Source organism: Anomalospiza imberbis, chromosome 3 (genome assembly GCF_031753505.1).
Source record: "Anomalospiza imberbis isolate Cuckoo-Finch-1a 21T00152 chromosome 3, ASM3175350v1, whole genome shotgun sequence".
Classification (NCBI taxonomy): Eukaryota; Metazoa; Chordata; class Aves; order Passeriformes; family Viduidae; genus Anomalospiza; species Anomalospiza imberbis.
The window spans coordinates 66,187,838-66,212,280 of NC_089683.1; the positions used below are offsets into that span (position 1 = coordinate 66,187,838).

General features: G+C 40.0%; 1 protein-coding gene across 2 annotated transcripts; it reads right to left on the reverse strand.

Moving 5' to 3' along the window:
- Positions 1-6,014: 6,014 nt before the first annotated feature.
- On the reverse strand, positions 6,015-23,437 carry FBXO30 (F-box protein 30). 2 transcript variants are annotated; one of them, XM_068184873.1, is made up of 4 exons: positions 23,243-23,437; positions 18,635-18,739; positions 9,807-11,892; positions 6,015-8,968 (listed from the first exon to the last, which is right to left on the reverse strand). In XM_068184873.1, exons 3-4 carry the CDS (start codon positions 11,874-11,876, stop codon positions 8,765-8,767), a joined length of 2,274 nt encoding a protein of 757 aa, XP_068040974.1. In that variant the 5' UTR covers positions 11,877-11,892; positions 18,635-18,739; positions 23,243-23,437; the 3' UTR covers positions 6,015-8,764. The 2 variants fall into 2 exon arrangements, with proteins under 2 accessions (XP_068040974.1, XP_068040975.1); XM_068184874.1 differs by lacking the exon at positions 18,635-18,739.
- Between the last annotated feature and the right edge of the window lie 1,006 nt (positions 23,438-24,443).

Below are 24,443 nucleotides of genomic sequence, written 5' to 3' on the forward strand. Positions count from 1 at the left end.
GGATCCTATGCCAAACAGGCATGAGACTTAGACTTTTTTAGATCTAACACTGCAAGAGCTGAGTCCATCGTTAATTGTCTCCAAAAGTAACTGAGCCAAGGTGGCATATTGTGTTGTAGCAACTCAGTTATATCTACCTTCTAATGCTTTTCCTTTTTATATTTTTAAGGAGAGAGACAAACCAGTATTCCTATCATTTTGGTCTCCATGTCTTTGTAGGGAAAGTTTAAACCAATCTTACTCAAATGAATTTCTCTAACTGTGTTAAACACTAAACCTCACAACGTAGGTTTTCCTCTCTTCATATTTAAAAAGCATGAAATAAAAAGCACTGACTGTCAGTGCCTTCATTTGCTAGCAGAAAGATTCAAAGTGACTCTAGCAAAATCATTCTTTTTTTAGAAGTCAAAAGCTAAGACATTTTGAGAGGTAACAGATAAATCCACAACCTCCTTTGACTATATTATCACATAAAGGATTATATACCTCTGGAAACATATATTTCATTTTCTGTGCTTTCAGACCATCTATTTTAAGCCATGGATATTTAACATAGGTGGAAGCTTTAATATAAGACTTTATGAAAATAAAATTGCTGTTTATAAAGCTATGCAAAATGGTCTTTTAGATACATTAATTTACACTAGTATGACTGTGGATTAAGTGTCTCAGTAGGAACAGCCAGTGGGATATCAATATTTTTTTAACAATGCCAAGAAAACTACAGAAATTAAGGAAAAAGGAAATATTGCAAAGAAGCTCTTCCCTGTCTGAACGAAGCAGACACCAATAGAGACTGATCCTTTTTCTACTGCTTCCCTCAGCCGTGTACTTTGCAAAGCTCTGTGGATTTCATTAAAGCTCACAAACAATCAGCTCGAAATGTAAATGGAACTACTAAACTTCAGCAACTGATTTGGGTACTATATAAATTTTTTTGAAAACTGCCATTCTCTGCCACTCAGAAATGCTTGCAAATAAAACAGCCTTTTCTTTAGGGACAAGTCATCGACTAGAGACCTAAAAAAGGGGAAAGCTGCTAAATTGTTTCATGGCAATGGACTAGAGTGATGGATCAATGGCACACTATTACCTAGAACGAGTTATTTCAGACCTGGAGAGTTAGTACTTTGGTTTAGAACTGAAACATATTTTAAGCAGTAACTCATGTGACCTGGATTAGAACAGCCTGAAAATTGCATGGAAGTCAAATGAATCCACTCATTTTCCCACAAACACCTCTTTATGTGAATTTAGTAACAGTGTTGTCATATGACAGAATGTGAGCATGTACAAATGTCTATGCCATGAATATGTGTAACACTTAAGCTAACAAACTTCAGATTGTTCTACTGAGACCAAAACCACTCAAAAATCTGTGAGAAGTTGTCATGTATATAGTAAATCCATCTGGTAGTTACTGGTAGTCTTTCCTAAGTTCTGGTAAGGTTTATGTCTATACCACTAGAGAATGAGTGGTTTTATTTTGCATTTATTAATATTTGCTTTGTTGTAGCACATCTTTGTTCAAACATTACTACCTGCATAAATTCAAGGAGACAGAAACCAATTCATTTGACACATTGATCCAACTAAGCATAAAATTACCTCTACGTGGACTTCAAAGAATTACTATAGTCATAGCTTTAGTATCTCACTTAATTTAAATGTGATTAGAGCTATATGATCCATATAGCAATAAATAGTGACTTTTTTCCTTACAAGTTGCATTATGGGTAAGTTCATGAGAACAATTGCAACTACAAGCTGTGTGGTCACATGTGTCTGGGGGCTGCTAACTCTTACTATGGCTGAGTCCCCAGATAATGATCCTCATGATAGTTTCAGCTTGAGCACAACTTCAAAACTTTACCACCATGGAAGCAAGTAGTCACTGTAACCTGGTCGAAATATGGAATAAAAACATGCTCATATGATCTTCATACAACCATCAGGTACTTTGCTTGAGATTTGATGTCACATGGCATGCATCAGTTGGCCACTTGTTAAGCTTTCCCCGCGTTCTGCTAGGTCACCGCAGCTGCCAGGGAATACTCATTCACTTTGTGTGTTCTCACTAAGTACCATAGTTAACAGGAAGTTGTTCAATTGCTGTCAACCAAGAGTGGCTTAAAGTTCAAATAGAATGTTCCAAAGGCAGGCTGTGCCCTACCTTAAGAGCAGTGGTTTTTAAACTCACTTTTGCTGAGAGCATATGTGTGATCAGAGCAAAATTAAAGACCAGTTATGATTTACCTTAACTGTCAAAAACATAAATTACTCCAGATTCTCCACTTATTTCAATGATTTCTTACTTACATTTTATTTCATCTATGGATGTTCTGGCCAACCTTATTTACCATACCTCTACACAAGGTAACTAATTTACACAGGTTTCTGTGTGTATTCTGGGACTAGTTAATGTAGTGGCCATAAAACCTGCTCCTGCATAGACTCCCTTCCATGGGTGAAAACTCCTGCCAGAAGCTGTCTCCTGTGGGAGCTTTCCACAGACCGCAGCTCCCCTCCAATAGATCCACCTGCACCCCACTGGTCCTTCACTGGCTGCAGAGCTGATATCTGTTCCTCTGCAGTCCTCCATGGGCTAGAGGAATGACCTGAGTTACCATGGTCTTTTCCACAGGTTGCAGGGGAATCTCTGTTCCTGCACCAGGGATCTCCTGCCCCTAACCCTTTGTGTCTGCAGGGCTGTTTCTCACGTTTTTGTCACTCTTATCTCACAGCTGCTACATAGTGTTTTTCACAGTCTCTTAAAAGTCCAGTCTCTTCTCAAAGAGCTTCCTCCCTCTGGATGGTAAAATTACCAAATTTGGGATCATTAAAGTTTCACCTGAAGATCATAAGGCCAGTAGAAAAGTCACATTGCCAATCATACAGCTTTTATAAATGTGTTTTGTTTTGGTTTTGGTTTTCATTAAAAAGATGCACTTGCTTATCTACATGCAGGAGATTTTATTCGAACAAAATATAGAAAGTGAGTTTTCTATTTACTTCCCAGGTTCTCCTAACAACCATTAATCAACACTGTTTATACATTTAAAAAAATATATCACTGAGGATTTTTCCAGTTGTTGGGGTAGGTTTCTTTTTGGTGTGGGGTCTTTTGGTTGGTTTGGTTCTAGCCTTTAATATAAAGACTTCTGTGTGTATACAAAAGGCCATCAGCTGAAAAGTATTATTACAAGTTAAAACTCCATTTAACTGATATCAAAGATGCAGGTCACTTGGATAGAGTCCGTTTTATCAAAAAATATGGAAGCAATTTTTGTTGTATGCAATCCCATCTACGCAGTAGTCTTACTGCATTGTTAATTCAAGAATATGCTACCCATCTGTATATTAAAAAACACATGCCCAGTGCTGTACCTTATAAACACCTTGCTTGTAAGTAAAGCCACCTTGCTTAAGCAACACGGCATCCAGCCATCCCTTCCTCTTCAAATACACAATGACATGAAACTCCGGACAGCTGATGCTCATAAACAGCTGTCACAGTTCACAGCACTAATACCTTACCTTAACCAAGATTCAAATCTCTTTAAGCAGCACACTATTTCCTGTTTGCTGCAAAGGCCTCCGGAATCACACGTGGAACACAACTATATAATTAAAATACTAAAGAGAAAACAATATTCAGATAATTACACAACACATAGCAATCAAACATTAACACTTCTGAACAAAATCCAATGTAGGTTCATAACAGGTTGTTGATTGTTCATTTGTTAACCAGTCACATAATCAGATTAGTTTTGTCCTGCAGCCTACCCCTGTGCTATGAATGCTAATGCAACCTGACTTTCATTTTACTAGCACAATTGCCTCTTTTTACATCACAATAAACTTGAAGGTAGCTCGGCTGTTACATACTTGAAAACACAGATTAGGTTGAAAAAAAGGCAAATGTAAATGAAAAGCATGTATCAATCTATTTTTTCTGTTCCTTTCTTTAACATCTTTTAAAAGTCTTGGTTCAATACGACATTATGATACTATGATACTGAAACAACTTTGCGAGGTCATTTCATCTTTTCCTACTACTGTTTTCCTACATCTTCTTCATTTTATGATTTAGATAAATATCTAAATGTCAGCCCAGTTTAGGATGAAACTAAGAACCAGAACACTGAAATATCCTCAAGGCAGAAATCACATTTTCCTGATCCACTGTACAAATCTAGGCCTAATGAAATTCTAGCTTTCCTATATTTTGCAGTTAAAGTCTGTATATTTTTTCCTACTAACTGAGGCTGTAAGGAGGCCGTATATCTACTGCTGCATGTGTCACAGAATTTAGTCTGTCAAAATGGCAGAGGTGTGAACTTTTGCCATCATACTGCATCTAATGATGATTAATAATGTTTACCTGACTACCAGGTCATTAGTGAGCTATACTGAATGCTATCAGTCTTACTCCTCACATTCCCCAACACATTTTTGGTTTCTTTTTCTGGCAGATATCAATAAAAACTAAGCAGATGGATCCTGTCTCTGAAGGACCTTACTTTTCTATTAGTCTTACCAAATACTGCCTCTGATATCACCAGCATGTAGAATCCACATCAAATACATACCTTGCATTCAGTAGTGACGACTGCATTCAACTTAACTAATATTTGATTCAGGAATGTAAGCAGTGCTTGGAGACAGTTTACAACTAAAGCACATTAAAGCACAAGTAGCAGCAGGATAGCTCCTGCTATTATGGAAAAACTGATAAATCGCCACTGAAGCACAGCTGCAGCATGTACAAGTCAAACTCCCAGCATTCTCACACAGTCTCTCAGAAGAGTCTGTATATGCTGGGACTCAATGCCTGAGTTATTCTATCTCTTCATTCAATTTCCTTCTCCAGTTTGGATTATTGCTTCAATATTCACCACGTGCCAAAAAGTCACAGCATGAGACTCCCATTCTTCAAGCTCTGCTTTACATGCCATAACTTTTTATTAATCCTATCTGATTACTACTTTTTTCTCAGTGCTGTAAACAACTGCAAGGTTCTGCTCATCTGAAGATGATCAAAGCTGCCTGAACAGACATTCAGACTGAAGGAATTTATATGTGATATTACAGCAGGCATTAAACTGTCCACTGAACTTAAATCTCATTTTAGAAAATTACATGCAGCACAGAAGAAGTTTAGTAGTAGTAATCTCAGAAAAACAACCTAAAACACAGGCAAATCCCCTACAATACTTTAAGCATCAAGAAAGTTAAAGAAAAATATTTCCTTACACAGCAGAATATCTAATCCAGTTATAGAGAGAGAAAACCAAAATGTAGTCTGTCTAAAAAGTGAAATAGTCACAAGTTTTTAAGATTGAATTTAGTGCAGTATGGGTACCATTTTTATTTGTAAAGACTATTAGTATGCCAGTATTAGCAAATGTCAGGGCAAAACATCAATTTCTGAGCAGTCCTCCTTTTAATGATGTTTTATATTTTGCCATTCCATAAGCCATTCCATATTTTGCCATTCCATTGTATTTCCATGAAATACAACCATTATCTAAACACCCTAAAATTTTGTTTCTGTACTATTCTAACAAACAACTTTCTAGAAGAAGCTTTACTCATGGAACAACACACTGAAAATGTTCTTTGCAAACCAGCAGCATATCATATTGATCAGATAATCTTTCCAATTCATTATTCAGAAAAATCAGTTAGAACAAACCTACAAGCTACAATATGTGTCTTCAATGTTATGTACTCAAATCTTTAATTGTGGAAGGGAATCTATGCTGCATAATCGACCAAAGCAATAAAAATGGGTAGATAATCTGAACATGAACGACCAATCTTCATACTGAAATTTGTATAAATATTAAGAATTTCCAAATTATGTTTGAATCTTTGTAAATAGTTTCCCGTACGTAACTTTACTTTTGGAGTACTTACTGGAATCCTATAGGCAGGCACTGATCACCATGCTTGAACACCCAAAGGCTGGGGATGAGCTTTAAAGAAAATACAATCACACTAAAAGAGAAACTCCAAAAGTTTTATTAAGATTTCAACAGACATTGAAAAAAAATATTGCATAATGATTGAAAACATAGTATTTTAAACAAAGTAGCACTGTGGTATCAAGTAAAAGAAAAGTCTGGAACAGCTGTCTATATATGCTGTACGGAACATGTACCAGGAAAGGGATATGACATTTTTAAAATTCAAGGGCCAATGTGAACAGGTCACATTTTGATAGACTGACTACACACCATAGATGTTTTACAAACTGCATAGCAGTGTAAAAAAAGAAAGTTTTATCCTAAGTATACTGTATTTCTGCATTTGGAGCAGTTTACAAGGCAGATATGTTGCTTACAACATTGATATTTTAATAGCTCTGGATTCTCATAAAAAATAAACTAATTTAACAAAAAAGCCCGTATCTACATTTGAAAATAAAAGTGCATGTATTGAGAAATAGTGTTATTTCTTAAAAAGAGTACTTTAAAAGTTCATTTTAATAAATCAACAACTGATGATACTTTAAATGCAGTTCTGCACTGTGCTACAAGCGAGGTTCTAACACCAGTTCCTCTACCTGAACATCCTCCTTTCCATAAGCACCAAGACACGTGCCTGTCTACCGTACTTATCAGGGCTCTGGGAATTTACAAAGAATGCAGAGTACCAAAACCACCACATTGCTCACTAAAAAATACCAGTAACCCAAGACAGATGTTTTGAAGTAGGTTTAGCCATAAATGCGAGCATTATCTCCTCAACTTTCAGGATCCTTCCAGTCACACAACTACTTTTAAACACTGGAGAGCAGCAGCAAGGAGCCATTAGAGCTGAAAGACAAGAACTGATGGAAGTTGTCTCCTGCCTTGTACTGAAGAATTTGTGGGTAAGGAGCATTTCAATGCATTCGAAGAACCAGGCTGGGGGGTCTAAGATTCCTACCTAAAACCCAGTTGGTATAATCAGATCTGTACTTGAATCTAGATTCTCCTTTCCATATAACTGTGGTAACAGTTAAGAATTACTGCAAATGTTGCTAACTTCTGTAGAGGGTTTACTCCTTTCTTCTCTTCACACAACAAAGAAGAGAAGTTGGGGAATGAGAACATGCAGTTTGAAGATCCAGGCAAAGCTTCTATTTGAGATCTTACAATTTCAACTCATGGCACTGAAGAACTAGGTTTCTTTTTGTTGGTTTTTTTTTTTTTTTTTTTTTTTTTCCCCTGGGCACCTGTAGCACTCTGAATAGAAAAAAAGGCAGTGAATGTTTAGCTGGACAGAATCCAGAATGGGAAACGTACAGATACCAAAGCTGTGAACTGCAGCCAGATTAGCCATAAACAAGTGTCCCAGAAATTACAAGTAATAAATTTAGCCATTTTTGTAAACATCTCCTCCTTACTAATCTCTTTTTTTTTTTCCCTATAATGGAAATACACACTGTATTTCATTGTTCCGAGCTCTGGTCTGTTTCTGTTTTAGTTTTGTGGCACAGTTGCTAAGTGCAACAGGCTAGAGACACCGACAGTAATACAAACAAGTTGGAAAGTCAGTTCAAGTTATTAAAGTTTTGCTCTACCAGGCCATTTTTCATAGCATGTATTCTCTGTTCACAAACACTTTGTAAGATCATTTCTTATGGAAGACTGGAAGCAAATTGGAGTTATTGGTTTAACAAATGTGGATTAACATAACATTTCTGATATGCTTTATGCAATTAACAAATCATGTCTCATCTTATGAAGATGATACATTTGCTATACATACCAGTAATTTAAAATGCTCCTTTAAAAAGTAGCATTTTTATAGACAAATTAACAGAAAAGGAGACAATACATGTCACAATACCACAGAACAAGTAAAGCCCTTTCATTAGCTGCACTATAAATTCATAACTGTTCATCACATACTTTGAATTTCTGACTGCTCAAGCAATTTAACCTTCAGCCAACTGCAGGACAAGGAAAAATTTTCTGAACATTTAACATTGATATCATTTTAGGTGTGAGAGTAAAAACTAATATTCCATGGTTTTAGCTCTAAAGTTTTGCTCCCAGAAGTAAAACAACTGTTAAGAGTTCAGAAGAAAAAATAGCAATTGTTGACATGTCAAAACAAAGTTGTACTAAAAATTAAGCTGCTATAAATCTGAGTTCACTTAGATCATTCCTAAAAAAACCTTTCTTTAAAAAAACTGATCCTAGATCACCTGTTAACTAGGAAGAGCAGTAGAACACTGATTTCATGAGAAAAAATGTGCTTAAAAGCTGTGTTTGAGACATCTATTGTAAAACTTTGAATTCTTCCTTATCTTTCAAATATTTGGATTATAATTTGTTTAAAAAAAAAAAAGACCAGACACAGAAGGCAAAGGATTTGGACAGGACTTTTCTCTCACTACAATTCAGTGTTTCCTATCCAAATGTGGATACCATTTAGAGGCCATTTTTGAAATGTTACCAGTCAACAGCTACATGGGCACCAGTGAATCAGAAAACACACCTTAGGATTTTGTTCTTAAATTACATAAGTTAGATAAAACTACCCTGTCCAGCAAGTTCCGAATTTTTCAAACGTTAAGGCAACTTTCATTACTTTCCAGCTAAACAGTATTATAAAAAATAAATGTCACTTCAAACCTTATATACACAGTGACAGAGTAGATTTAGCTAGAAAGTATCTTTAGTACATTAATAAAGTGTCTCATAATATTACCGAGGTTATATCAGGTGCTTGAGTGTATGTGCAATTGGAGTGGCTGCAGTACCTAAAGTACTGGTTTCAGAACAGAGCGCAGTGACCGTCCCTCCTTGGTGAGCTCTCGCGTCACACACATGCATGGCAGCGGCACAGCCTCCTCTCTTCTCTCCACAGCGTTGTAGCTACACTTCTTCAAGTGGTCAGCCATGCTCACGATGTCAGCAAATTTCCATTCATTCACAGTACAAAAGGCTGTACTGAAGCGCCAAACCTAAGAAATAAGCTGCACTTAGGCTCACAGTGTTTTAAGATACCTGAACTCAGAGCAGAAAATTACACCCTTGTGCTATAGAACTTTCAGGTAATGTTGTCAATAACTCATACTAAAAATCAACATGACGAAAATACACTAGACAGAACTCAGTATTGTTTGTCCCAGGCTGATTCAGACTCCAAGAAAACTCTGAACACTGGGAAGAAACAAAGGCAATATTTTTTGTGTCCACAAAATAGATACAATCAGAAGTTAAATTACAAGGTATTTAAAGACCAGCCAAAACAGTTTGTGTCTTATCAACTTCTGCAGCCCCAAATGAGTGCTGCAAATACCCTGCAGTTTGGGGTGGGGAGAATGGTAAAAACTGTATTACACAAAGGTCATCCTAAGGTTTTAAATTATTTCAATATTTGAAGCATTCAGTACCAAGGCAATAGATAAGATCTCAACAGGTTTGAAAAAAAAAAAATTGCTGTAAACACTACACAGGCAAGAAAAGCAAACTTTGTAGGCAGCTTTCCCACTTCTATGGAATATTGATCTTAAAGCAAATCATGAAGTAATCTTCTAACATTTTAAAATACTGGAAATAACAGAAGTTACTTTACTTATATCCAGCAAAAACTAGACATACACTACTTCTATTTCTCCAAGTGTGGAGAAGACTGAGACAACCTTCTGCAATTTTCACTTTTTCTATACAACAATCTCTTTCTTGTAAGGTTATTATACCAAAATCCAGTAGTAACAAGCATAATATTAAGAGAAAAAGCAGAAACAGGAAAAATGTAATACTTTCCCTTTCACCTTCAAAATAAAAAAAACCACTTACCTTTTCTTTTACCTGCCAAGAACTTCCTTCTGGGCACTTTCTCTTCTCCCAAAGCAGTATCACCATTCCACGTGCTTGAAGTAAGCTTCCACACACATCTCTCATTAAACGTGACACTCTTGAAAGCTGACACAAACTAAAGCCGTCTAGAAAACTAGCAATGTGCTGCAGCACCTCAAAAGGTAGACTACTCAGATGGTCATTGTGTAGTCCAATTAAGCAGCTTTTTGCTGGTTCTGCTAATACTGTGGATATACAAGGCTGAACTCCAAACGACCGTAAGTGGCGGTCATGAATAATTTTTGCCCCTTGTGTTGAAGGGCAAAACCTTCGTTGAGAATATGTGCACCCATAATATGCCAAAGGACACCTCTGCTCCATCCAGCCATTAAGGCCAGCATGAATGTCTCCATGCACATTCTTAAAATGCGATGAAAATTCATTCCTTCTAAACAACTGTCCACAAACAAATGTAAACATTGAACGCTGTTTTGTTTGGTATCTAGCCACATATTCCAATACCAAATCCAATCCAAGGGTCTGGAATGGACTTGGATTTGAGAGCTGTGGGTTGGCATGGTCACATGCAGAAGCTGAAGCTATTTCCCCTACCATTGTATTTGTGGCCAGTATAGCAGATGGGAGAGAAAATGTTTGGGTCCCAAAGTCAACGTGATACACGTCGACAGCACGACTTTCTGATATCCCCCTACCTCCGGGAGAATCTCCTAGGCAAAACAACAGAGCTGCAGTGATTAGATCAATTCCCTGAAGACCCATAGGATCTTCTGTTATCTCCAAATCTGACGTATCAACAGCTTTGTCTTCTTTTGGTGTTGACCAATAATGATTAACAAGGAATCTGTACGATCGATGCCGTAAAAGTGAAAATGCATCTATGTTTCTCAATCTTTCTTGCTCTACTTGTCTCTCTAACATTTCTTCTTCATTAGCATTATGGGGAAGTAGTACATGACTAGCATTGCCATTAACTAAGTGATCAGCTGGTATTACTTCAACTTGTGCTGTTACAGGGCAGGAGCTGCAAGACTGTAATGCTTCATCATCATGAGATGCAGTACATTCACCATTTGCTACAATGGACGGTTTTGAATTTGATATACCAAGATCTTCACTGTGGTCCAACACCTTTGAACATCCATTTTCTACATGAAAGCCATTACACAAAAGTGAGGAGTTACTGAGGTTTAAATTTAAGTCATGGTTTTGCACTACATCATAACAAATATCACAAGAACCATTTTGCTCCATTTGTGAATTTTGACTCATGCTATCGAAGTTAATTCCCCCAACCGCTCCTACATCTTCATCTGGATTTTCAGAGTCAGACTTTTTATCCTGAATAATGCCACTAGAAGCTTGTTCTTTAATCTTGGGATCTTCTTTCATTTCATCTGGTGAAATGCAGAGGTTTGAACTTAACATACCAATGTCCCTTGTAGCAGTGTTCAGGATATCCAGTGCAGCAGCTAAACTTCTCGTTGTTTCCACAGTAGCTTGATAAAGTGCACCATAGGACTCTTCATCTACAGGCATCAAACCATTGGTATGCACTGTATCGGGGGCACTTGATTTGACAGAGGTTTGCTCTCTGGATTCTGGTATTTGATCACCTGCTTTTGACATCATAGTTGCTACTTTAAGTGATTCTAATAACATGCGCTGGTCTTGAAGAGCTAAAGCCATGTCTAGCTGCTCCACTTCATCAACATCTTTACTCAGGTTTTCATAAGACTTTCGGTCAGCATAACTGACTGGCCATCTATTCCACTCCATGGTACAACACACCACACTTGCAGGACAAACTTCTAGATGATCAGCAATTTTATTTCGGGCTACTATGAAGGGACATCCAAAGCCACTATTCAAACAAGGCACTCTTTCAAGTGGACATAACATGCGATGCTCCTCAGCTTTACATGAGTGAAAAACTGCTCCACAAACCAAGGGGCAGCCAATCAAATCACAGGAAATGCCCGGCTCTGGTCTGGTCATACAACGACGGCTGACACAGTTCACACAGTGTAAGTGCTGCTGATGTTCCTCCATGACTGTAAATCCAATTCTGAGTAAAGAGAAAGGAGACAACAGAATAGAATATTGACTCAATATTGTTAATATTTACTAGCTACTATTTGCAGTTTTGCATGCTTGATCAGTAGATATTTTAAGAAAACAAGTAACATCTTATTTCAAAGAATTGGTGCTTAAAAGTTAAGCTGAAAATTAAAAATACACATTTGTATCAGAGCCCAGAATACAGTCTATGCATTTATTTACCAGGTCTAATACATGCAACTTAAGTAAAAATGTTGTATAATCCTTCACTGTGGAATAGCACCTTTTCCCTGCTCACTGCAAAAATATCATTCCATGAAAAACAAAGCATGACCTTTGACTATATAACCAACTATTTATAGACAACAACAATTATAAATGATACAATTGCACAGAGTACAGAGACAAAATAAAGGAAACCAGATTCATCCTCATGTCCAATTCTCTAAATTAAACAGAGGCTGCCTGCTCCCACCTAAGCTGCTGACACCCTCTTCTTGCATCCTGCTTAAGGCAATCTACAGCCTTCAGTGAGCATCTCAATTCCATGCCATGTCCCATTCTCTCCCCACTCCCTGCTTCTGACAGACGGCAGTCCTTTACAACAGCTCTTCACTCTTTTCCTTCATCTAAATCCTACAGCCCTCACATTTATTTTCTACAGTAGTTGTTGTACAAGGGTAGCAAATAATACTACATAATTACACTACATATTAAATAAGTCCTTTTATTTCACTGAAAACATTTACATAAAACTTTAGTTGCCTATATCCACTTCAACCCACAAAAGGTAATTTTTTAATGCATCCCATTGCCACTCTGATCACAATACCAGGAATTCAAAGTGTAAGGATATCAACAACTCTGCATAACAAGGCCAAACAGCAATAAAAATCAAAATACATGTACATCCATGGTGCAATCTACAACAACACATTGACACCAACAAAAAATTCAATTCTTTGTTGTAGAAAAATAAATAAAAAACAAAGAAAAAAAAAAAAAAAGAAGAGTAAACTTTGTGTCTTTGTATCATACTTAGAGAAAGCCTGGAACTGCTGTCCAGCTGGAGTGCAGGCCCACACAAGTTACCAAGCTCTCCCCTATGCTCTTACAAATTCCCTCTCAGAACTGATATCAGTACAGATTAAAGTTCAGAGGTATCAGTGAATGACTTGCACAGAGCCAAATCTCAAAAATACTGTTTCAAAAATACATTGCTCATTCCATCTTTTCCTTACTCCTCCCCCTCTAGCAATTTTCTTGAGAAATAAAATGCTCAAAGAATTTAAGATTAATAAAAATGGTTCCTTATTCTGCTAACAAGTGCTCTCATGCATTGTCTTTAGACTAAACACTTCAGGTTTAATGCATTAAACCTTCTTAAAGTAAAATTACTCTAAACTATAAAAAGAAAACTTTCTCTTGAAACTGAAGACAAAAGGAAACAAAAGTGCATTTTAGACACTCCACCTTAAATAACTTAAAGCATTTAAACAGAAATATATGTGACACTTCACTCACTTGTATTCTTTTATAATGCTTTGAAATTCATGCCAACTTTAAGTAGCAATCATCCCCCCATGCGTCGTAATTTGGATAACTTAAATATTTTAGCCACCCACTCTCCTGAACACTTTTAACAAAAAGGCATATGTGCTACACTTAGCAGGCAAAACACAACTGAATTTCCCCCACCATACCTTAGCATTTATATACTGAGTAACAGTAATTTTCAAATACATTGTCGAGCATTATCAGTCACTGGACTCAGTGACAGACTTGTTCAACATTTTTGCAAACATCTCGGGCACACAATCTACTTTTGACTTGCAAATTAAGTCAGATAGCATCTACTACAAAGAGATTAAACATGTTCAGTAAAGAATGAAAAAATTATTTGACTTCTCTGAAGATAATTTTAGTTCTTACAGCAAAGCCCTCTCCTGAGTAATTCTTGCCAAATACTGTGGCCTGTTGCTAGACCAAAGAAAATCTCAGAAATTTCCATCAATACTGAAACCAAGCTACATCTCCTCAAGTCAAGAGGTGAACAGAGATCAAAAGGAAGCTCTCAGGTTATGTGTGTCTTTTAAAGTGCATAAGACAAAATGGAAATAGCACTGAAAAAGACAATTGCTAGTTTATAATGCCAGGGCCTTTCGAGAGCCCAGCCCCTACTTCATCTATCTAAACCACGTCCTGCTCCCCTAAAGCAACAACCTGCTCACTTCAAGCTGGCCAGAAGCGAGCCACTGGAAGAGCAGCATGTGGGTGTGTTCAGGGGACAAGTACCTATGACTCTCTTAGGATGGGACAGAGTGTTGCTAACTGGGCTCAGCTGCACAGGTCTCACCTGCCCATGAGGGTATCCAAGATGATCTCTGTCTCACTGTGAGTGTTATGGATGCTCTCACCCTATTGAGCAGCTTCACCATCCACTTGAGAGTACCCCAGGTGAAAAGAGGACACTCATGTCATGAGCTGCCAATGCCCTTTCCCACAGGGTGGAAAAGCTGGGCACAGACTGACAGCAGCCTGGGGGCAGTGCTGTCAAGACTCACAGGACACCCACAGGAGCGGGCGTGTTCCTTCACAGCAGCGAGGGGCAGGTCTGGGCTGCCCTGCGAGCTGCCGCCACATGGCTCCGCACTGGGCACAACCCGGCGTGTGGAGCAGGTGCAGATACACGTCCTTTCCAGACCCTCATGGCTGCCTGTAGCCCATTCCATACTGACTGTGACACTTGGACTTCAGTGGGAAATTTCACACCCACACCATCAGATCATGTCAAGATGTGTCGCATGACAGCAATCTGGGCCAAAGTTTTACTGATTTTGGGCAAGGCGGATGAGCCACCTTCACTTAACCCAGAAAGAGGACATATGTCGATTATGTTGGAAAAATAGCACACACTGCTAAGCCAGCACTATTCTACTGCTTCTAGGCCAAAGCTGGCCCACATGCAGCAGCTCAGAACACAAACTGAGCTCGTGTTTGCCTGCACCGTTTCTGAAGACATAACCTAAATTAGTCAACCATCATTAAATAGTATCTTTAAATAGCCTGAGCTTACACAGAACATTCTATTAAGACAGTAAAACATCCTCCTCCCCAGCACACTATCTTGGTCTTTACAAGTCAGATTGTGAAACCTGAGTTGCACAATGATACTGGCTTTTCTCAGGCTCCTGAACTCCTTTCACTCATAAGCTAATATTCATCAAAACTTAATTACTGCATATAAGCAAATGACCTTTCAAATTAAGAAGGAAACAAAATCTAGTGAAAACATCAAATATCACTAACAGACAGTGTGTGAAAGCCAAAGCTGACACTAAAAGACCAAGTCTTGTCAATACCTAGATGCCAATTTGCTCTATTACAGATGCTTCAGGTTGGTTTTATCAAGAAACAGTTATGCACAAAATCAGTTAAATAGTTGAAGTAACTTATTGTCTCAGTTTCCATAAATAAGAATTTTACTGGTTACCAAGAAGCTTGATATTAGTTGCATTAATCTTAAAATTTAAATCCTTTGGCTCATTTTCTAAACATGTAATTTAAAATATCTTCAGACATCAGTAGACCATCAGCAGAACATTCACTAAAATTCTGCATTCTGCTTACAAGCCTTAACTCCTCAGCATCTCCTGCAAAATTTCAATTTAGTCAGAAAGTTGCGTTTTATTTAGAAGTTACTACAACGTCTCTTTAAATATATTGAATGTCCTTTTATGCATTTTTAATTTTAATACTTGAGGTTCAAATTCAACAGCTGCTTTGAGCAGTCATGAGTTCCTGGACTGCTTGAACTACTTTAGGCTTCTGATATAACTCAATTCTTAAATTGCAAATTAAGTCCAAAGTAAAAAAAAAAAAAAAAAAAAAAAAAAAAAAAAAAAAAGACCTATCAAACTGGTAAAATAAATAGATAAGACCTCAAGAATTAGCACACTGATTAATCAGCAAATGACCATGACTCACTCTATTTTGTAAGCTAACTTTGTAAACCACAGAATTTAGCACCTCTTTTATTCATAGATTAAGAGCATTCACATATGAATAATTTCCCATTACAGAATCACGACCAATATATCATTAGTACTATACTGAGAACAAGAACCACCCTCTTCCCAAATACTGCTTTGTAAAGAAAAAACCTGTTGGGTAAAGGGGAGATGAAGAAAATTCTCCCTGGAGGTAACAAGTCCTTTTATTTCCTCTAATACAGCAAACTGAAAGGGCTAACAAAGAAGGTCATTGCTGACATAAAGAAAAATACCTGTTGTTAAAACACCAATATTTACGGAGTTTATATCCCAATGTGTTCCTTGTCACAATATGGTCAGAAGACAGTGTCAGATCAATGACTACAGCAAGAACGAACAGCTGTCCTTTTCTGATAATGTAGTGTCAGCAACCAGCTTCAGTTCCTTCAGTTTAGGGTGCTGAAGTACATACACTTGACTGTTACTAGCAGAGAAACCTAAAAATACATCCCGTTCCAGTGAGGTGACCACTGCTCTCAGAATTTGTGCCATCACTTGATGTTATTGTACATACTATACAGTCAGCTGACTAAATCAGCCAGAACATGCTTTGAAAATCTGTCATAATTAAAAGGATTAAAATTCCAGCTGCTACAGCCACGTGATTTCCAGTTGCTGTTGTAACACAAACATTAAAATAGCATAATAAGGGTTTCAGACACACACAATGCTTCAGCTGCAAGTGCGAGCTCTCACTTTCTTCTATACCACAAAAACTGTACTTAGTATTATCAAACCCAAAACCTGCTTGCTCACTCTCTCCTATATGAATACTTTGGGGCCACTAAGACACGAAATCACAGCAACCATTACTGCTATTGGAGCCCTCCATTACACAGCCCCCTATTATTCATCAAACCTATAAAGCTCAACTACGTTTAAGACGCTTCTATCAAATTCAACGGATTAGACCAACAGGTTCTTAAATTACTGCTTCAAGGAAGTAAAAGACTAGAGACACACAAGCTGTACTACAGGTTTAAACTCCCAGGAGCATCCAAATCCACCCACAAGCAAATACATGCAAACCATACTAAAAAATTCCCTTTTGTTTTGGGCACTGCAGAAGTGAAGTTTTAGCTTTTATATTTTTCAGATCCTTTACTACATTAGTGTATAACTCTGAACTTCATATAGAGTATTAGTAAGCTCTCATCACAGTTTGGCCTGGCAAAACAATCCTTACAGGCCTGAGAACCAAGGTGATCATCTTAGCCTCAGGCCTGAAAAGTATAAGCAAAATAAATTGGAGGGGAGCAAACTAGGAGAGTGTGACTTCATTACCTGAAGCTGTAATTAGACAATTAACCCCTGATATGCAAATTGACTAAACTTGTATGTGCCCAAAAAAACTCTTGACTATCATCCATCCCATCATCCATGGGTACAAGCCTCTGCGAGGCTCCTGCACTGCCCAAGGTGTATCTGTTAAAGGCCTTTAATAAATAGTCACTTTATTCTCTAACTCTGTCTAGCTTCTGTTCGAGGTAGCCAGTCCAAGACATCAGAAGAGACAGCTGAATATCTTCCATCATTTTCCCAGGTTTCTGTCAGGAGCTCCTCTTTCAGATGCCAAACATAATTTCTCAACCTTACACGATACTAATTACCACCCCCTACCCCTAAGTTCATCAGGACAACTCTGATTTCTGTTACAACAAGGAAGACCAGAGAAGCTAAACCTATATTCAAAACAGTTGGATGGATGAGTGTTCACTGCATTCTCAAACATAAATTCATTCACAACAAAGACGAGAGCATCTTCTCTGGCTGGGAGTGACTGCACATACTAGAACGAGTTTACATAAATTTATTGTTAATCACTGAAAACATGAAAAGAGCTCCTATTACTAAAGCCCAAACTACTATGTAAGCAGGATGCTACTTCAACCATTACCATCATAGTCTACAGCCATTATTATGCATTACACAAAAGAGAAAGAAAAAGGTTACACTAAAACATGGCTTTTTACTGCAAGGAAAAAAACCCTCTGGGGGACACATACTTCTGGAAAGATTCTAGTTTTATCAGTGGTCTAACATCAAAGGAATATATGCTAGCTGCTTTTTTAAGCATAAATCAAAGTTACCTATCCACCTCACAAACAAACCAGAACAAAAACAAAGAGAGAAACCTCTAACTACAGCAAAAATAATGAACTCTAGAATTACAGGGAATTGCAACCAATTTTTTAAGCCAACCTGATAAAGAAGATTTTTTCCTGTCTGCCCCTGCCTCAGATATCCTTTCTTCCTACTAGCAAACCATACTCCTACCATTCAGAGAATACAGTGAAATTATTTCCTTCAAATCACTGCAGCTTAAAAAAAAAAAAAATCAAGGGGAAAAGAGCCAAAGCAAAATACTGCTTTGACTAAAGTGGACCCTCCACTGATGCCCTACCTGTCTGGCTTTGTTACATTTTAGAACAGAAGCTCTGATGAAATGACAGAACACCTTCTTCTATCCCTGTTAAACTCAGGTTTAAAAGAGTGCTAAAAAACAAAAGCAAAACTACCAGGCTTTTCTTTAGAGTACTTTTGTGACAGATCTGCCATGCATTCTTGCTTCCTTGACAGATTTCCCAGAGAAGAAACCCAAAGACCTCAAAGTGCCTTTGGCCATGCACAGACACAGGACAACCACACAAAGAACAGCTACACTTGCTGCATGGCTCAGGCACAAAAGCACTCTACCTGTTGAGATGGTGACAGGGCAGAATCAGCTAGAGAGCCAGTAGAGTTCATGTGTAAAGCACTTCTGAACTTGAACACAGTGTGACTCCTTGATTGCTGCAGATTCTGCAAGAAATGAGATCAGAAGTAAGGTTTCATTTCAGGTGCAGACATTACTTTCTGTATGTACAATCCCCTGAAAGGTCATGTGCTTACGCAGTCTTGGGCTACAAACACTGAAATTTTTTGTAGACTTTATGGGAATATAAAGAAGTTTTTAATAGACTTCACAAATACAACGTAAGTTCTGTCATTTTAGCTTATTGCTAGCTGTTAGTCACACTGGATGGTAACCTAATTATATTTAAGGCTGCAAGAGATTATTAGAAGTTATTATTCTGAGCTATTGCACTTAATTCACTGCTCTGACCACTTCAGGAAAAAAAACCCACAAACTTATATGAAAGACTGCAACAGCTGGAGAACTAAAATAAATAAATAAATAAAGTTTGCTTCTTTAACAAACTGCATTTTAGTCTAGTTAAAATTTGTCCAACTTCAGTCTTCATACATGGGAACTTATTAAGCAGTTGCTTACTATTAAAAAGCTTTTTACTGTAACAAGATGCTTCTTCCATTCTTCCATTCTTTCATTCCCAAGGATTACCACTAAAACTTGAGAGAGGTGAAACCAAGGTGATATGCCCAAAGGAACAATGATATTCTTATCCCAATACCAACTCACAAATCCTCTAGAAAAGCAGGAAAGAAAATAAGCTATTTCTCAGTCACTACTGGAAAAAATAATGCATTCTGTATTACAGTAGATAGTTTTAACCACCCAAATGAAACCAAAAATAAATCCTTCTTACGTAATATTTTAATTAATACATGCTGCTGCCGAAGAATTCCTGACCACTGCATACTTACAGAATCAGGCCAAACATCTCATTAATATATTGTTTCAGGTCTTACTACACAAGTTTAACCAGGTCCCATAGCAAAATGAGAAAGCAACTTTAAAGTAAATAGATTATGAAAGCAATTTCTCTCCAACATTGAAGTGCACTGAAGTGCACTGTCATGTATTCTGTCCACATTATTTTTTCTGTTAAAATTACACCCTTGATAGTAGCAATGGCCTGACTAATATGTAGCAAGATAGAGAGTACACAAAAGAATTTAACAGACATACCCACAAGGATGCCTTATCAGATTACACTGAGGTAGAAATGATGGGAGTTTGTCTCAAAATATTTTGAAAAATTTGAAGTAAAACAAAAATATTTGATAAGAAAGTTTTAACAACTTTATTCTATTTTCAGGTATTTCCCTTTCTTATCAAATGAAAGACACTTTTTGCAGCAACTGTCAGGCTTTTCCCCGTTCCAAGCTGCTTGGTTTTAAAGCCAACAAAACAGTAAAAAAAAAATAGTTTTAAATAAAACAATTGTCTAAACAAAACCTCACATATCTCAAACAGTTAACAACAGAAAGCTGGGAATATATCTCATAGTGAGCATGTTATACCAGCTCTTTCAGCATGTTTCTAACATGAATGAATAACTGGAAAACATGAACATCTTCACTACATGTTTGTACAGGGTTTTAGGACATACAATTATTCATCAATTTGTTATCGCTAATATCATTTAGACCACCTTGTCCAAATGTCAACAGGTTTGATGTTACTTCTTTTTGCCCAAGGACTCCAGCTGAACGATCCTATCCAAACACATTCCTTATCTGGTACAACAGTGACTCAGACAAAACAAGGTTTTGTAAGAGCATTAAAGCTTTGCCAATAAAGCACACTCCTATAAAGATCTTATTTGCAATGAATCTATCACACCAACAAATTTCTCTGTCAAGCAGACTGTTGGAAAACTACAGTTTGTACTAGAGATGTTTCTAAATAGACAAATAAAATCCTGAACTTCAACAAAACAACACCTACCTTCCAGCACCTCTGCAGCAAAGTCTGAACCAGGTATCACACTCATCCTGAACCACTATGTAAAGTTTTACATGAACAGCTGTAACTACATCACTCAGAAACTTACCTCACCATGCCTATCATTCTCAAGTCTTAAGTGTAGACCTATCATTTTTTCACCATGATCTCACATTAAGAGCTCAGATCAATGTTGGACATTTGGTAAGAAACAACACGATCTACTCAACTGGATGTTGTACTGACTGTAGGGGTTTGCAGGGTCCTGAAGTGTCAAACAGCATTAAAAAAATCACTAAAAGATTATAATAAGACACCAAGTGTCACATCAGAAACTATTAAAAACAGTAGCTTGCAAAGTCAGAATCTAGAGCTCCCCTGCCATTTTAACTCTCTTGGCCTTTTTCAGACTAGTTTATATTACAAGGCTTTTCAGTTTTTTCCTTCATTCAGTATTGAGACTAGACAGTGTTCTGACATTTAGGACAGCTTACACAGATTTCTCTGTAACCATCAGTAATGTAAATATTCATTTCTTTGTGGTCAGCTCAGGAATACTAACCACCCCTTATACAATCTAATCATCTCACCAACAGATACATTATCTTTATTCTCATTATGCAGATAAGGAAACTGAAGGGAAATTGTCACCAGTACAATGATGACTATACATGATTCCCTGCTCCCATCTTTATTCCACTGGATCTCATTGCCAGAGGCAAACAGCATTTGCCTCCTTTTAGAGAGAGCCCACCAAAGAAAGAGGTCTATCAATATGAGGGAAATTTTGCTCCTTTTAGTTCAATTGGACTGAAGGCAAAATGGGTTTTTAACACAGCTGACATCTGCAGCAGCCACAAGAACTCATTTGAAGACTAATAACCATATGCCTTCTTCTTCACAAAGTGGAAGACTACACCCTCTGTTGTAGACACGCTTTACAACCTAAAAACCTGGCTGTACAAAACCAAGCAGAAATCTTGTCCAGAAGCTTTCCAAACAGATATTGCTTGTTAAATGCAGCACTTATTTTGCCCATTAGACTTCTAACTCTGAAGTAGGAGGCAAGGGAAATATAACACAAATTTAAGAAATTCATTGCATAAGTGAAGAATTTAGTGCAAAACAAAGAATATTCAGGCAGCAGAGTAAAAACACTGCTTTTGCATAGCTTTTGCCCATTCTGCTGGGATTCTCCTGTTCTCTAACACCTTCTAACTTTGGAAGCAAATGAGAGAAGAGACCCCACAAAAAAGTTTCAGCTTGCAATACAATCCCAATTCATTCTCTCTAATCTATTTTTTCTCTCAATTTAACTTGACCACTAGGGAGAAATTCCACATAGGTATTTACTTGCATACAGGGGGGAAGACAGAGTAAAGCTGCCAGTGCATTTTTCAGTATTTCAGGTACTCAACTGGCTTACCAACAAAGCTATTCTAATATTTTTTGTACTTCTGGGAAAGGGGTGCAGAGGGGAACGTCATAAATAACTGACATCCTCCTCAAACTGGATGCATGCACCTTAACCCCCCAAATCACAGCACAAGTTAAGGTGTATCACATCAACGTGAAGCAGAAGGCAGCAGGTTTCCAGGTAAAGGACTTAACCATCAAGTATTCCACACCAATTCTAGATAAAGCAGAGGAGATATCTTGCCTTAAGTGCTAGCACAAGCAAGGTGAGGCTGTTACTTCAGGGGCACTGGGTTTGGACTAGTATGCTAACAAACACTTCTCTGGCATTATTAACAACACAATCAGTGAAAGGGAAACAAGGATTATGAAAAGCTCCTCAGCCAAATCCGAGTAGAGCTCTACAGAACAAAAGAAAGCCACCTCTCCAGCCCACGGGTTATTTCCCTGAAGAATTTGGAAGACCTGCCGCGAACAACAGCGACGCTAGAACTTTTGGAAGTGAGGCCACAGAACTGTTCCAAGACGCGAGCCGTTCAACAAGCTGCTGTCATCTCCCTGTCTGCTTCTGACTGCCCACCCGTGGGGTTACAGGAGTACAGCCACGCAACCCTCGTTACCTTCATAAAGGAGGGAAACAAAGGCTCCACCGCACGTCAAAAAGCTGCCATTAAAAAAAGGGACTGAGGGAAAACGGTCTGAGCACATCTACTCGAAATAACACAAACACGGGGAATTAGAGAAGGATTTCAGCAATACCTCTGGATTATTTGCTCTCTTCCCCCTCCTTTCACGCAGAAAGGCGACTCTCCGACTGCGGTCTCCACAGCCTCAGGCACGCCCCGGCCCTACGCCCTTCCCACGTGAAATCGCGACACCCCGACAGCGCTGGCAGCACGACGGGGTCAGAGGAAGCGGCCGCGGCACAGCTCGGTCCGCCGCCACCCGTGGGCCCGGCGGCAGCGGCCACCCTACATGGCCCGGCACGGCCGGCACACACCCGGCGCTCCGGGCCCCGCGGGGTACGGGGGGCGGGCGAGGAGGAGGCGACGCCGAACGAGCCGCACACCGAGCCCCCCGCGGCCTCTTCCAACCGCGACCTGTCAGGGGCGGCAGCGGGGAGGCGCCCCCGGGCGCTCGGGCCCCCGCCGGGCCGCCATTTGTTTACCGCCCGGCTGCCGGGCAGCGGGCGCGGCCCCAGGCGGGACGCACGGCCCGGCTCTCCCTGCCACTCGCGGACAGCAGCGGCGGCGGCTCACCCGTCCCCGTCGCTCCGCAGGCAGGCGAGCAGGCACGAGAGCCTGCGCTGCGCCTCGCACTTTCCCCCCGCCGGGGTCCGGCCGCCGCCGCACTCGGTCCGCTTCGCTTCTCTTCTCTTCGCTTCGCTCCGCCTCTCCCGGCCCGGCCTCGCCGCCCGCGGGGCTCCCGGCGCGGCCCCGCTCCGGCCGCGCCCCCGCCGGCCGCGCGCGCGCGTGCCAGGGACAGGGCCAGCGAGCGCGCGGGGCGGGGCGGGGCCGCCGGGGGGCGGGGCCGGGGCCCGGGGACACGCGCGCGCCGGCGCGGCCCCGTTCCACTCGGCGGAGGGGGCGGGGTGCCCGGATGTGGCGCGCGCGCGCGCGCGCTCCCCGTGCCCCCCCGAGCGCGTGCGCGGAGGCGGCCGCGGCCGGGGGCGGCGGGGGGGACTGGGAGCGCGCCGCGGCCTCGGCGCTCCGGCCCGGCCCGGCCCGGCCCGGCCCTGCCCTGCTCTGCCCTGCTCTGCCCTGCCCGGCCCTGCTCTGCCCGGCCCTGCCCTGCTCTGCCCTGCCCGGCCCTGCCCGGCTGGCTGCCCGTGCCCGGGCCGTGGGGTCACTGCTCCCTCCGGCAGCTCTCCCGAGCCCTCCTGTGCAGGCGGTGGCACGGCGAGCACGGCTGCTGCCTTGGGTCCACACAGCCCCGCTCCTCTCGCCTGGGGCCAGATCACCAGCCTTGGTTCCAGCGTAGATCCACCACCACCACAATCCATCCTGTAACCGAAGTCATCTTTTCGGGGCCTCTGCAGGCACTGGGCCTTGCTAAAGCTGTCACCCCAACAAAACCTTTCCTGCCAGCCATCAGTAACACCACAGTACGCCTTTTGGTGTTACTGGCAGTGCTTCTCTAACACCTTTCTTGGAGCGTGTCAGACTTATGGTCCAGAACTTTATTCCCAGAAACTTAGCCTTGCCACCCACAGGTGCTGGTTGCTGAGCCTTCCTTTGCAGGTTCTACCCTTTAGCCTGTGGAAGCCCGTCCTTTAAGAGACTGTAGCTAGGTAGGAGTTATACAGGGTGTTACCCCTGTACAGGTTCTTATTCCTCATATGCGTGCCTTGTTTTAAGGGGCTGCAGTGTGTCTTAAGAGTCCTGAGGGAAGAAAGCAGTTTAACTTGGACCATGCCCTTTTTTCAGAGGGAAAATATTAAATGTATAGATGGATGTGGCC